Genomic DNA, 14,575 nt, shown 5'->3' with positions numbered 1-14,575 from the left:
AAAAACATCAACCACAAATTGTCTACAAACTAAACTTAGACCATTGGGGTTTCCCTTTTTTGTATCTCGTCCATTTTGAATATTGGGCCTAATAAATCCAAATGTGCTATTATTACCACCCCGATTTCTGTTTTTGTTTATTGACTGCACTGATCAACTTCAAAACTACTGATAGATGAAGTTATTAATAATGATCACCTGTTAGATCTATTGTAATGCAGTGTTCTGCTTGGAAACCTTGGGTCGTGGCATTCATGTAGATTTTACTTGTACAGTCCACCTAAATAATGTTTCAGACCAAGCACCCTGTGATGACAGGGGTGTTTGCCATCCTGTTATAGTTAGAAGGATTTGAGAAAGAAAGGAAGGATAGAATGAAGAATGAAAGAAAAAAAGAATTGCCTGCTTGGGTCAGGATCACAAAGACTTGTTCCACTGGTCTTGAGTGGTAGACTGGTCTAAAATTGGCTCTTAGATCAGCTTGATCCAGCTAAGCTTCCTGATCCAGCACTACCCTGGGTTGAGTAAATGCTGTGTCTCAGAGGTTCTTTCTTTCTTAGAAGCAGAAATCATAGAAAAGCTTAAAGAAATTAGGTGATTCCATAACAAACCGACAGGAAAATGAATAATTTTAATGGATAGTAAACCTGAAGATTTCCAAGAAAAACAGTCCCAAATATTCCTTTGATTTAGTCAGTGTGGGGATTTGATTTTTTTTTATTTACTTTTCTCTTTTAGTAAGCAGTATGCTTAGACTTTGTAGTCTTGATTAGCATAGGAATTAATTGATGCCTTTTGCATTTATCTGTAGTAGAAAATCAAATTCTTTCACATTTTGTGTTTTTAAACTGACACAAAAAAACAGCATTTTAAGCACTGAAAACTGTATGTTACTGGGTAAATGAGGCTTGTAGTAAAAAGTGATTTTAGTCCCCAGTTCCAGGAGAAAAGCAGTATATAGGCACCACTCCATTTACTGTTGGCTGGCAATCTAATCTAGGGTGAACAGGAACACAAAAATGAAAGTTGGGCAGGCTGTCTTGAATGTCTCCTCGACATTTTTCTTGAACTTTCTAGCAAGGAAAGTAACTGTTTTATATGATAATTTTATGCATTTGAATATAATTGAAAAAAACAAAACAAAAACATGTTCTCACACTTGAAAAGAGTAAGAAGCTATTTTTTCTTAATTCAGTGAGATAAGTGATTAATAGACTGACCAGTCAGCACCTTACAGTTGTAAAGCTGACATGGGCGTAGAAAGCAATGCCATGACAGGCAGAAATGTTCAACATTTAACATGTGACACAGAAATGACAAATACAGCTGGAGAATTTATTAGGTACACCTTTAATTCTTCGTGGCACAGATTCAATCAGATGCTGAAAACACAGATTCCTCAGAGAATTTCCATGATTTGAATCTCCTGTTACACCTCTTCTGTGCTCTCTTGGATTGAGATCTCATGACTGTGGAGGCCATTTGAGTACAGTGAACTCATTATGTTCAAGAAATAAGTTTAAGATCGTTTGATTTGTGACATGGTGAGTTATCCTCCTGGAAGCAGTGGGTACACTGTGGCAAAAAAGGAATGAACATAGTTAACTAAAATGCTCAGGTAGGCTGTTGTGTTTACTACTAACTGACCACCTTTTAAGGGGCTCAAAATGTGCCAAGAAAATATAACCAGGCCATTACACTAACAGCAGCAGCCTGATCTGTTGACCTGCCATCTAGATGTCAGTAAGTTTTTCACATCTTCTATAGTTAAGCTTTTGTAAGCCCATCTGAACTGTGAAGCCTCAGTTTCCTGTTCTTAGTTGTTGTGTGGTCTTCTGCTGCCTTCTTCCCATCTGCCTCAAGTTTTAACAGAAATGCTATTCTGCACACCTTGGTTGTAATGAGTGGAGTGGTTATTTGAGTTACTTTGTCTTCCTATCACCTCAAAGCAACCTGGCCACTCTTGTCTGACCTCTGCCATGAACAAATAATTGTCAGCTCGCTCACTGGATATTTTCTTTTCTACGATCACTACCTGTTAACCTTTAGAAATGGTTGTGAAGGAAGATCCCAGCAGATTAGCAGCTTCTGAAAATGCTCAGCTCAGAATGTCACCAACAATCATGCCACGTTCAAAAGTCACTTAAATGACCTTTCTTCCCCGTTCTGATGCTCTACATCTAGACCACATCTTCATGCCTATATTCTTAAATGCATTGACCTGCTGCTATATAATTGGCTAATTAGGTGTTTACCTTAAAAAGAAATAGAACTGGAGACCTAAATGTCATAAATGTGCTGTTTATATTTCCTCAAGAACTGGGAACTGGTGGGTGTTTTTCTTTTTGTCTTTCGCAGGTACCAAACAGTTAAATAATTATGGCAACTCTAATATAAGAATATATGTTACTTGTTGAAAGATTTTAAGCTTATGCTTCTCCTAAATACGATTATGCTGCGTGACACTGCTGGATGTTGCTGTGAGTTCAGTTTTGCAAAATCTCATGTTCTCATTTCCCTTAACATCAACTCAGTGTAGGTTCAGCCATTAGATGTCACTCTTTCTATTTGCTTTCATGTGTACTTTAAATCCCTTTTTATGATACATAATTTAATTTTAAGTTTGGCTTCACTTTGCCATTATGGTTTTCTGGTTAGTCTAGTTTAAACTTTTAATTGGGTATCTCTGGTGTGGATAGGGATCCTGGGGGCTTCCTTGAATTAAAAAATAGACCCTTTTATTGCTGCTCAGGTTTCAGAATTATGGTCTTTTGCCCTGATCATAAGCACGTTTGTTATATACAAGGAACAAATGGGTCACAGTTCCTTGCTAAATTACAGGTTGTTGAAAAACATGACCAACCTTGAAGCTATGATAAGGATTTTGAATGTCAAAGGCATTTGGAATCTCGATGATTTGAATACACAGCAGTTTGCCCTTTTTCAGTCCGTTGCACCCAGTGAGGAATGCTGAGCCCACACGTGTGCTTGTTTCTATTTATCTGTGTTGGTGGTGTCTCCTAATTTGTGACCTGAATACCTCAGCGGGTGAGCATTTGTATGTCCTCGAAATGTGTGTATGTGTCCTCTGTGTGATGGTGTGTGAGTGTGTTTTTAAGCTCTTGGCTGGGCGAATAAAATATTCATAGAGGCATGGTGGGATTGGCTGCTGTGCAAAGAGCGGGCTGACAGGGTAGAGCAGAGCACTGTGTGTTCTGAAGCAGCTCGCTCCCTCTCTCCCTTCCTCCCTCTGTATAAAGAGATGAGCCGAGGAAGAGGGAACAGACGAGTGCGACACCGCCACGCGTAGCTCCTTCTATAGCATAGATAACGTCAGACAGAACTGGTGAACATCCCTGGTGCCTTTGCTTTGTGGATGTTTTAGTCTAAATGGATGAACAGAACGAAGGGGAACATGTGCTCACGGTACGTCTGATCCTGTGTGTGTTTGTGTTCCTTACTGTCACCGTATGCTCTTGATCCAGCAGCTCTGAATTTGCTGCATTTATGCTGTGTGTTTGTATTGATGTTGGTTTTTCTGGTTGTGTTCTTCTGCGGTGCAGCGGTGTAGTGGTCTGTGCAAATGAATGGGGCAGGTGGTCCGTACATTTGACCAGAATGAGAAAGGCAGAGGTGTGAGGATGACAGGGATAAGGTGTTTGAGGGGGCAAGTGGCTGTTATCTCATGAGATATGCCTCTTGAAATGGAATTATTTCCTTCCTACTGTTTTAATGGCCTCAAGCAGCACGGATGAGAGAAAGACAGACAGTCATGGCTGCTTTAAGGAGCGGGACAAGGAGAATAGGAAGCAAGAGAGGAGAGAGGAAAAGTACTGTCAGGGAAAGGAGGAGGTAGCAGGATCCAAACAAGGAGCATGCTGTCAATAGAGATAATGTTTATTGACTGAAGGGAAATTAATTGAAATGCTGGTTTTCCGCAATCTGGATAAAAGCATATATTGCAAAAAATGATACTCTGAGCATACTCTGGGTTGGATGCACAGAGGGAGGAAAGCATTTATGATACAGAGAGACTATATTTACATTAATTTTTTTTTAAATTTATTTATTTTTAATGTGTCTGTGTTTGCAGGCTCTGCATAAATGGGGTGTTTGTTCCATCCATAAAAGCTGTTGGTTTTTCAATTTACTATCCATCCAGGTCTTCAAATAACATGATTTAACTAGAGGTGTTAGGAAATATTAGGTGTCTATTAATAAACATTAATGGCTGTTAAGGTATGGAATGTCCTTTTAAATATTCATATTCAGCGAACATTGACAAATTGGGATGTGAAAACAAGACCTTTTAAGGTTTAAAAAGCAAATTTTTAATCTCCAGTGACCAAGTCAAATAATCTTTGAAATAAGAAAGTTTGAGATGATCCTAATCAAGATTGGAGTTGCCTGCAGATAGTGGTTCACTGAGGAACATGCCAAGTACAAGCAACAGAGATCTTTGGAGCTGCCATCATGTAACTAAATGGATCTAAGGATTTGCTGTTGATGTCTTGGCGCTGTGCAAAACCACCAAGTCTTACAGTTAATCAGTCATATTTGTTCCTACTGTATAAAACTCTTCATGTAAACATTTCTGAAATGACTGCCACTTCACAAGAGTCTCTGGTTGTTTCTTTGTGAACCTTGTGATGAGAGCTGGGTCTCTAACTACCACCCAAATAGCAGTTTTAGGTAGACAGGTCCACAGTGTTAAAGTACGAAAGTGTCTATTTCTTACTATTTCGAGGGTTGCTATGAATTTTTCCCTCATGGTAAGATGATCATTGTATAATTCTAGAGGTCATTCATTTCAAACTACTTGTACTGTGGCCCATGTCACTCTTCATTGTGCATTGAAAAGGTGGCAATTTTTGGCTGCCAACGCAATCTTCACCCGTCACATGACCGATATGACTTTTTGTCAACTTGCAGTCTTGCTTTGTGTTTAAGTTAGTTGGATGGTTGTGATTTTTACATAGCACACAGGATCCAGTACACATAGCAGATGTATAAGTGAGAGTAATCAGAATGGGACTTTAAAGGAGATGTCTGAAGATGGCAGCACCACTGGAAGGAGCCAAGAAGTGAACAAGGAGGTGACCTTGAAGTAGATACTGGCCAAATGTAAATCGTGCATTCTTTTTTTTCAATGGTCACTGAACTTTGTGATCGGACTTCATGCGTGCACTCACTGAAAAGACCACTAGAGGGTCCCTTATCCTCCCTTATCTCTTCTCGCAAAGAGAAAAGAGAACAATGTATTAGGTAGTGGTCTATGGTTACATTAGTTTTCATCAAAACATTTCGGGGGCAAATGGAAATTCAGGACTTTTTTTCTTATTTTTATTTTTTTTTAAAACTAAAAGAAACCAATTACAAGAATAAATAAATTAATATAAATAAATAAATAAATAAATAAATAAGCAAGCACAATATCAGTGTATAAATACAGGAGGTACTGGCCAAAATAACATCACTAGTGTTAGAGATATATCAAGTTAAATACTTACACTATTAAAAACCTGTTAGGCAGACAGGGTGATAATGTTGTGCCTCATTGGCATACTGTATCATGGAGCCCACTTTTTTAAAGCAGCCATCTGTCTCAATTTTATGCATCTCTAATTTTATTATCCCAATCAGAATATATTTATTTATATTTAATATTTGTGCTATGGTGTTTTGAGACAAATTGGCAGTATACATTGCCATCTATAAGCTGCATTTGTGAGACAGAGATGGTATTCTGAGGACAGGTTTCTCACTATGTACTCTTGCGTCATTTCCTCTTCTTTGGATCAGATCCCAGTACAGCAGGGTTGGCAAAGAATTAAGATTAGACGGACCAAGGTCTGTTGTGTTGTTGGGTGGTTGTTTCATTCACTGTCTGTTTTGCTGAAGAGGTGTTTGGCAGCCGAGCCGTTATTTTACTCCCTCACAAACACAGTAAAAGAAATGAGGTCAGCCTGCACGTTGTTAATGATGAAATTAGCTTAAATTTGTTGACGGCTTAAAGTGAAGCAATGAATCAAATAGAATGAGAAGACTTCTTTTTTTAGTAATCTGTTAATTAGATTTATTTGTTTGCTAGTTCCATTGGTGTTTTGTTACTGAGGAGTTTAGTTTTTAAACTCGTGCTACTTTTAATAAGTTTCAAGGATTAAAAAGATATTTTTTTGTCAGTAGTCACATTAGTAACATTTGCACAAAACAAATGCAGTGTGTTAGTTCAAACAATGTGTCCAATATTCTAATTCAACTGAGGCTGGAAGTGCAATTTAAGGTAAACCTTACAGTAATATATTAATATAGAGCACAACTAACCAATGTTTATCAAATGCTGTTGTATTGTATTTACATCTTGATCGCGCGTGTGTGTGTGTGTGTGTGTGTGTGTGTGTGTGTGTGTGTGTGTGTGTGTGTGTGTGTGTGTGTGTCACCCTAATTTCCTAAAAGAAAATCTTGAACAATAAATGAATATTTGCTGGTACATTTCGCCTTTATTTTACCTTTTGATAAATCCCCTTCTAAATGGTGAGTTCATACAGATTGTGTGCCTAGCTCATTGAATCAACACAAATGGCTTTTGTTTACTCTTAAAGCATGATGTGAGCTGTAAATCTCCACTCGTCCATAAAACTGACTGCACATTGGTGATATTACCATGTAAACACACAATACACCGTACCAGCCTTTTATTGTTAAGAGTTAGAAAAGGTAAAAAGCGATTTGATAGATATTCATAACCGATAAATCATCAAATCTTTACTAGCAGCTTTGTTAATTATTGAGCTGGATGATGACCGGTATCACCTAGCTGGATGAAATATTGGATTTATATTGTTTATTGATTCAAAACTGAAGCAAAACAAGCTCAAGTTGCTTTGCTTTTAGACTCTTATAGACTGCACACATTTTTATTTTAATGATAAAGAACTTTACGCTATAGGTACATATGGTGGCCAGATGCAGCCAGAAACACATCTGTCTTCTGTTAACACCCCTACACTGATGACATTATATAGTGGCTTTTTTCACTCAGCTGTCTACTCTTCTGGTCTCTGAGTCCTCCTCAGTGACACTGGTCATTATGGCTACAAAGCACAGCTGTGGTTGAGCCGGAGGAGGAATAAACCCCCTCGCCCCCCAGCCTGGGGATTGTGATTGACAGTGTGTGGTTTATTTTCAAGAAAGCTATGTGACATGTTGCATCATGGGTTCTTAAATTGTACCAAGCAACGCAAGGTCGAGGGCACCAAAGACATGTTTAACACACTAACATGCATGTAACAGTAAACAACATACTCTGAATGCATGACAAAGGGGGTTTGTATACAAACTGTAGTTTATGCAGTAAAATTAACAGATTTTATTATAATGTATGAGCCAAATAGCTTCACATGCCTTGCTTGTAAACATTGGTTCATGTGATTCCTGAAGACAGCGGCATCCATAGTGTTAACTAGACTGCTACCAGAATTATTTAATAGAATTTTTGAGACAGTTCTTCATAAATAAATATTTCACATTTTATGCTAGTTAGATTTCATATTCAATCTGAAAAATATCTTTTCATTTGCTTTGAAAATTTACAGTAATTCTATATACAGAAGTGAGGTGCCTTTTTATTATTGTATTACAAGATTTGGATTTTTTTAAATGAAGCAAATGTTGAAATGAATTGCAAATTTGGCTCTTGACCTTTAAAAGGTGACCTTAAAACAGGCTGAGTATCTAATTTCGAAGTTGCGTAGCTACTCGTATAAACATGGAGAAAAAACAGGCAAGCTGCTAGCTCATCAGCTACGACAAAGAACAGCTAATCAAGCTATCCCTGAGATCCGGAATGACCAGGGAATAAGGTGCACGGATAACCAAGGTATAAATAATAGTTTTTTTAAATACTATCAGACTTTATACAGCTCCCCCCCAGCTAAGGATGACCTGGCACTAGAAGATTTCTTTGAGAAACTTGATATCCCTTCCTTAGGAGACGATGCGGCCACCAGTTTGGAGGAGCCCATTTCTAATGCTGAAATTGACATGGCCATATGGAGTATGCAGTCTGGAAAATCACCTGGCCCCGACGGGTATCCTTCTGATTTTTTTTTAAGAAGTTTTCTAACCAATTGAATCCATTGTTAAAATCAACTTTTGAAGAATCTTTCCTCTCACAATCCTTGCCTCCAACAATGCGTCAAGCAGTGATCTCCCTAATTCTAAAAAAGGATAAGGATCATTTAGATTGTGGCTCATACCGTCCAATATCTTTGCTGAACACGGACACCAAAATCCTTGCTAAAGTGTTGGCCCGCCGTTTAGAGAAACATCTGCCCTCCATTATCTCACCCGATCAGACAGGCTTTATCAAAAACAGGTACTCGTTTTTTAATATTAGACGTTTATTAAATATAATCTGTAGCCATGTCAAAGGTAATGTATTGGAAACTGGTATTTCGCTTGATGCTGAGAAAGCGTTTGATCGGGTGAGATGGGACTTTCTTTTCCATACGCTTGAAAAATTTGGCCTCGGGAGTAATTTTGTATCCTGGATAAAAGTATTGTACTGTGACCCTGTAGCGGCCATTCGGACCAACAATAGTCTGTCCCCCTTTTTTCAGCTTCAGCGTGGCACACGACAGGGGTGCCCTTTGTCACCTCTCCTTTTTGCCATCGCAATTGAACTGCTAGCTATTGCTCTGAGACACTGTTGAGGTAGAGGGAATACGTCGTGGGGATGTCGAGCATAAAGTCTCTCTTTATGCCGACGACATGCTCTTGTTTATTTCCAACCCTTCAAATAGCCTTCCTAAACTTTTAGATGTACTTAAGGAATTCGGGACAATTTCCGGATATAAGGTGAATTTCGGGAAAAGCGAGGCAATGCCTTTAGGTACAATAACCGGGGAACTATTTTAGCACCTTTCAAACTCAGCTATAACAAGTTCAATACTTGGGCATTTGGATTATGCAGAACCATAGAGACTTGTATAAAACTAATTATCTTCCTTTATTGTCTAAGCTAAAAGAGGATTTTGGAAAGGGCGATCGTGGCTCAAGAGTTGGGAGTTCGCCTTGTAATCGGAAGGTTGCCGGTTCGAGCCCCGGCTTGGACAGTCTCGGTCGTTGTGTCCTTGGGCAAGACACTTCACCCGTTGCCTACTGGTGGTGGTCAGAGGGCCCGGTGGCGCCAGTGTCCGGCAGCCTCGCCTCTGTCAGTGCGCCCCAGGGTGGCTGTGCCTACAATGTGTGAATGTGTGTATGAATGGGTGGATGCCTGGATATGTAAAGCGCTTTGGGGTCCTTGGGGACTAGTAAAGCGCTATATAAATACAGGCCATTTACCATTTACCAAAGTGGGAGTCCTTGCCTCTTTCGCTGGGTGGTAGATTAAATATCATTAAGATGACTATATTTCCTAAATTTGTATATCTTTTTCAGTGTCTTCCAATTTTTTTAACTAAGTCATTTTTTAATAATCTAAATAGTCAAATCTGCTCCTTCATTTGGAACAAAAACCACCTAGGCTGAAACAGAGTGTATTACAACGACCGTGGAGCGCAGGAGGCTTAGCACTCCCAAATCTTTTGTTTTATTACTGGGCAGCTAATATAAGGGCATTATTGTACTGGATAAAAGACCATGATAATTTATCATCATCATGGGTAACACTGGAGCAGCTGTCGGTGAGTCAATCCTCCCTGATGTCTTTGCTGTGTGCCAGATTACCTCTGGCGGGACCGATCTCCAGCTTCACCACGAATCCTTTTGTTGTCCACTCACTGAAATTATGGTATCAGCTCAGAAGGCACTTTAAACAGACTGAACTCTCTCTTAATGCACCACCGCATAGACATTGCATGTTCTCCCCATCCTTAACGGACAAGGCATTTAACATATGGACAAAACTTGGAATAACATCAGTGACTGCTCTTTTCACAGACAATATCTTTTCCTCATTTGAACAGCTGGTGAACAAGCTCAAGATCCCTCAGTCACACTTTTTCAGGTATCTACAACTCAGGAATTTTGTTGCTTCTAATACTGAGTGCTTTCCGTCCTGTCCACCTCCATCCCTTTTGGTTGATATTTTTGATTTTAAACCAAATGCCAAGCGGGTTATAAGTGATGTTTATGAGCTGTTAAGTAATTTTAGGCTGTCCACATTGCAATCACTTAGGGAACGATGGGGAAGTGATCTTGGCCAACGGATTGCAGATGAGACTTGGGATAAGATAATCAATAGAATTTCTTCGTCCTCTATTTGCCTTAAACATGTGGTGATTCAGTTCAAAGTGGTTCACCGTCTCCATTGGTCTAAAACTAGACTGAGCAAAATCAAGGATGGGTTTGACCCCACATGTGACCGGTGCAAACGAGAGCCTGCTTCCCTATTTCACATGTTCTGGGCATGTCCAAAACTGGGTAGCTTTTGGAAAAGCATATTTGAAACCATTTCCAACGTATTTGGTGTTCCAAATGCACCCTGCCCGTTTATAGCTATTTTTGGGGTGACGCTTTGTGATGCCAGTCTTTCCAAATCACACTCTGATCTTCTGGCCTTTTGCACTCTTTTGGCCCGTAGAATGATATTATTGAAATGGAAAGAGCCACTTCCACCTGTATATGGGCAATGGGTTAAGGATGTCATGTACTATACTCAGCTGGAAAAGATCCGCTACACTGTAAAAGGTTCGGTTCGGAGGTTTTATGACACATGGCAACCTTTTCTCACTTACTTTGAAAGATTAAGTCCGGATACTATCACTTAGTGTGAGTGTGAGTGTTTTTTTTTGTTTTGTTTTTTTTCCCCTTGCTGTTGTTCATTTATTTTATTATTTACTTTGTATCTGTAATTGTATTTTATTTTATCTCTTCTTTCCTCTCTGGCTGGGTTTTAGTTACACTGTTCTGAAGCAATTCTTTGTTCAATAAAAAGACCTTGATCAAAAAAAAATAAAAATAGGGTGACTTTAATATGTTAGTCATCTTTCGTTTGCTAAGCATAAGCCTCTGGGGATGAAAAATTAAGCCATCACACATATGTACTAACATGAAAGGTTCCACAAATGGTCTTTAGTGGCCTCAAATGGCCACAAGAGACTAATTGGCATCCCTTTAGGCAGTTATTACACTTGGTTGTAGACACGAACAGCTGCAGACCCATGCACGAGTAGTCTGCCCAGTTATAGTTCTCTGACATCCGTTTGAAGTCTGCCTGAAGGGCTCATGTGTAGGTGCGGAGTAAAGTAAAGTCTCTCAAGGCAAGTCTGCGATAGGGACGCCATTTTACAGAAATTCTAAATTCAAAATATAATTATTAAAAGGTCATATTAAATCACTGACATAGCAGTGGAAGACTATTTGTTAATGTATATCTAAAGATATTTTGTTGAAAGACTGAAGTGGTTTCTTAATACTCTTCTATAATTTCCATGAGGTATAGCATATATAACATTATGCTAGCTTAAGCATTTTAAAAATGTTAGCTGTTATAAACATATTGGCCTTTGGAACATAGCTGATTGTATAACAGTAATGTCAGCTTTGTCAAAAGAAAAAAAGTAAGATGATTTTTAGGATAAGATAAGAAGGATAATACTGAAAATATAATAATATTAAAAATATTGTTGGAAGTTAAATCGGAACTCATTTACCTTGAATACTTTGATCCTTTCAGGGTGCTGGTTATTTAGCCGGCTTATTAAACTGAAAGGTTTTCTTCCTTTTGTCCAAAAAGCACAGTACCATCATATTATGGTATTAAGTTTTTAATTGGAGCGCCTTGTTTTTGCAAGATGCTAAAAATTCTAGCGACACAATCAGATAGAGACCCTCACTTCCACGCTGATCACTGCATTTAGTGCTTGCTTTTTTTTTTTCTTTCTTTCAGGTAATTAACAGCTATACAGTTTTTGACACAAACAAACAAATAGACAGCTGATCTGTGTGCAACCTATAAAATTGCTGAATCTGATTCAGTAAAAGGACTAGATGTTACAGTCCCTGATAATGCATTGCTTTAAATGGAGAGAAGCTTGAAGGATGGCTGTTATGAGGAAAGACAGCCCAGAAACTTAACAGCAGCACACATTGTTGTGTGTCTCAACTTTCAGTCTTTTACCCAAGCTAATATGCCATCTTTTTTTCCCCTTGATTAGGTTTAGGGATTCGAGATCTGATCTAGATTATCATATTGAAATTTGGACACATCGTCAGTAGTGGACCTTGGATTCATTGGGTGCTTTGACAATTATCACTAGACACCCTCATCCAAGGAGGCCCTGCCAGGGTTGATCAGGCCCCGGAGTGTGTCACTAGTTTATATTAAATTGTTATTTCTCTTCTTCTTTCTTCTGTTTAGTTTTGTATAGTTATTTTCTCCTATCTATTCACTGCAACTGAGAAATAATAGTTAGGCTCTATAAATACTAAAGAGGTAACTTCCTCAAAGGGATAGAAAAGGTGATAGAGAGAAGTAAGACAAAAAGACAAGATAGGAGAGAGGAGAGCCGGAAGGGGTGCGCCCAATCTGGCTTCCCACACCTCCCCGCCTGATCAGGAGGTACGCTCTACCCCCCCACTCCCTCCCAGAAAAGGGAACAAGAGCAGAGGGGAGAAGAGCGGAATTTTTTTTTTTTCTCTCGCGGTTAGCTTACTGCCTTAGCTGCCCAAATGATGTCAGCCCTTTTTAGCCATAGCCAGTGACTGGTCCTCTCAGCAGTGTTAGCTAATTCTCTTATAGCCTGCCGTTGCGCCTGTCCTCTGATCCCAATCTCTCTTAGCAATGTTGCTGTTTTACTGGCAACAAAGCCCCTGCACCCCACTTCCACCAGGTGCATCTTGATCCTCCAGCCTCTGTCCTCTGCCTCAGCTGCCAAGTTGTCATACCGTAGCTTCTTACGCTCAAATGCTTCCTCAAATGGTACTGTCAGCTCAATGATGTATGCAAGTTTTTGGGCGCTAGACCAAAGGACGAGGTCTGGTCGCAGAGTAGTTGTTACAATCCCTGCTGGAAAATTTGCTTCTGATCCAAGTCCACTTGCATCTGCCAATCCCTGGCAACCTTCAGCAGGCCCAGGTCCGGGGTTGAGGGGCTTGCCCTCGACTTGTCTCCCTTCTGGACAAATGTTGATGAAAGCCAACGATCCTCTTGGTTCGTGAAAGGTTGAGCGTTGATGGATTTTCTTTTGCACTCAACTTTCTCTGCTAGACACCTGAGGACCTGGTTGTGTTTCCATGTATATCTGCCCTGAGTAAGGCTAGTCGTACAACCAACCAAGATGTGCTTGAGTGTGGCTGGGACTGTACACAGGGGGCAGGATGGGTCCTTTCCAAACCACAGCTGCAGATTTATTGGGGAAGGTAGCACATCGTATGTCACATTGATGACGAAAATTAGTCTATTAGAGTCCATTCCCCAGATTTCCTCTTTTCCACACTCTCCCAATTCATCCAGCGGCCCTGCTTGGCTCTGGCATGTCTGGGTGTTTCCTCCTGTCAACGCACCTCCTTCACCATTTTTCGATGTTCAGTTGCCACCGAGGTGTTACTGCTCCAAGACCAAATCCTCTGCCCTGTTGGACATGACCCACCACGTCACGATGCCAGAGAGCAGATTTGGCCTGTAGCACAGATGAGGGTTGGGGTCCACTTCCTCCCCGTTGCTCGGGTGGGAGCAGTGCCTCTCACTATGGGGTCCTGGGAGTCTGTGAGTGCCAGTTGCCACATATCATTAAGGTCTCTGTTATACTACAGTCCCAGGCTCTTTATGGGCTTCTCTAAGACTGTTGGAATTGGTTCTCCACCGATATAGAATTGCTCGGCTGTCAGTTTTCCTTTTATGATGCAGATGCTGCGAGATTTACTTGGCTTAAACTCCATTCCTGCCCATTCTATGTTTTCCTGGAGCTTCTGTAGCAATGGCCTAGTACATGGTTTTGTTGTTGTAATGATGGTCATGTCATCCATGTAGGCTCCAATGGGAGGAAGACAAAGGCCACTCTTGAGTCTTTCACCTCCCACTACCCACTGAGATTCCCGCATGATCAATTCCATTGCCATGATAAATCCCAGAGGGGAAATCGTGCAGCCTACCATAACTCCAATTCCCAGGTGCTGCCAGGCTGTGGTGGTGTTCTCAGCTGTCACACAAAACTGTAAATCCTAAAAGTAGGTCTTGACCAGTCCTGTGATATGGTTTGGTACGCTGAAATAGTTGAAAGTCATCCACAAGATCTTGTGCGGAACTGACCCAAAGGCGCTGGCAAGTTCTAAAAAGACCACATGAAGGTCTCTTTGTTCTTTCTTGGCAGTTTGAATCTGGTGCCAGATGATGCTGGCATGTTCCAGATATCCCGAGAAGCCTCGGATGCAAGCCTTCTGCACTGATGTGTCAATATACAGGGAGTGCAGAATTATTAGGCAAGTTGTATTTTTGAGGAATAATTTTATTATTGAACAACAACCATGTTCTCAATGAACCCAAGAAACTCATTAATATCAAAGCTGAATGTTTTTGGAAGTAGTTTTTAGTTTGTTTTTAGTTTTAGCTATTTTAGGGGGATATCTGTGT

At 40.0% G+C, this 14,575-nt stretch overlaps 1 protein-coding gene across 8 annotated transcripts in view; it reads left to right on the top strand.

The window, feature by feature from the left end:
* Window positions 1–14,575, top strand: part of LOC102197977 (sodium bicarbonate cotransporter 3-like) — a 53,290-nt gene that overhangs the window by 5,732 nt on the left and 32,983 nt on the right. Inside the window, exon 1 of one of the 8 annotated variants that reach the window (XM_005740704.2) lies at window positions 3,174–3,426. The exons of the other annotated variants lie outside the window; for them this stretch is intronic. Within the exon in view, the coding sequence (XP_005740761.1) occupies window positions 3,391–3,426 (36 nt within the window). The 5' untranslated portion in view covers window positions 3,174–3,390. Of the gene's footprint in view, window positions 1–3,173; window positions 3,427–14,575 lie in introns of those variants that run through there. 8 annotated transcript variants of the gene reach the window in all.

This window comes from Pundamilia nyererei, unplaced genomic scaffold (assembly GCF_000239375.1).
Source record: "Pundamilia nyererei isolate P.nyererei 1_Seehausen unplaced genomic scaffold, PunNye1.0 scaffold00102, whole genome shotgun sequence".
Taxonomy (NCBI): Eukaryota; Metazoa; Chordata; class Actinopteri; order Cichliformes; family Cichlidae; genus Pundamilia; species Pundamilia nyererei.
Note: the sequence above shows the minus strand (reverse complement) of the source record. Positions and strands in the feature narration are given on the sequence as shown.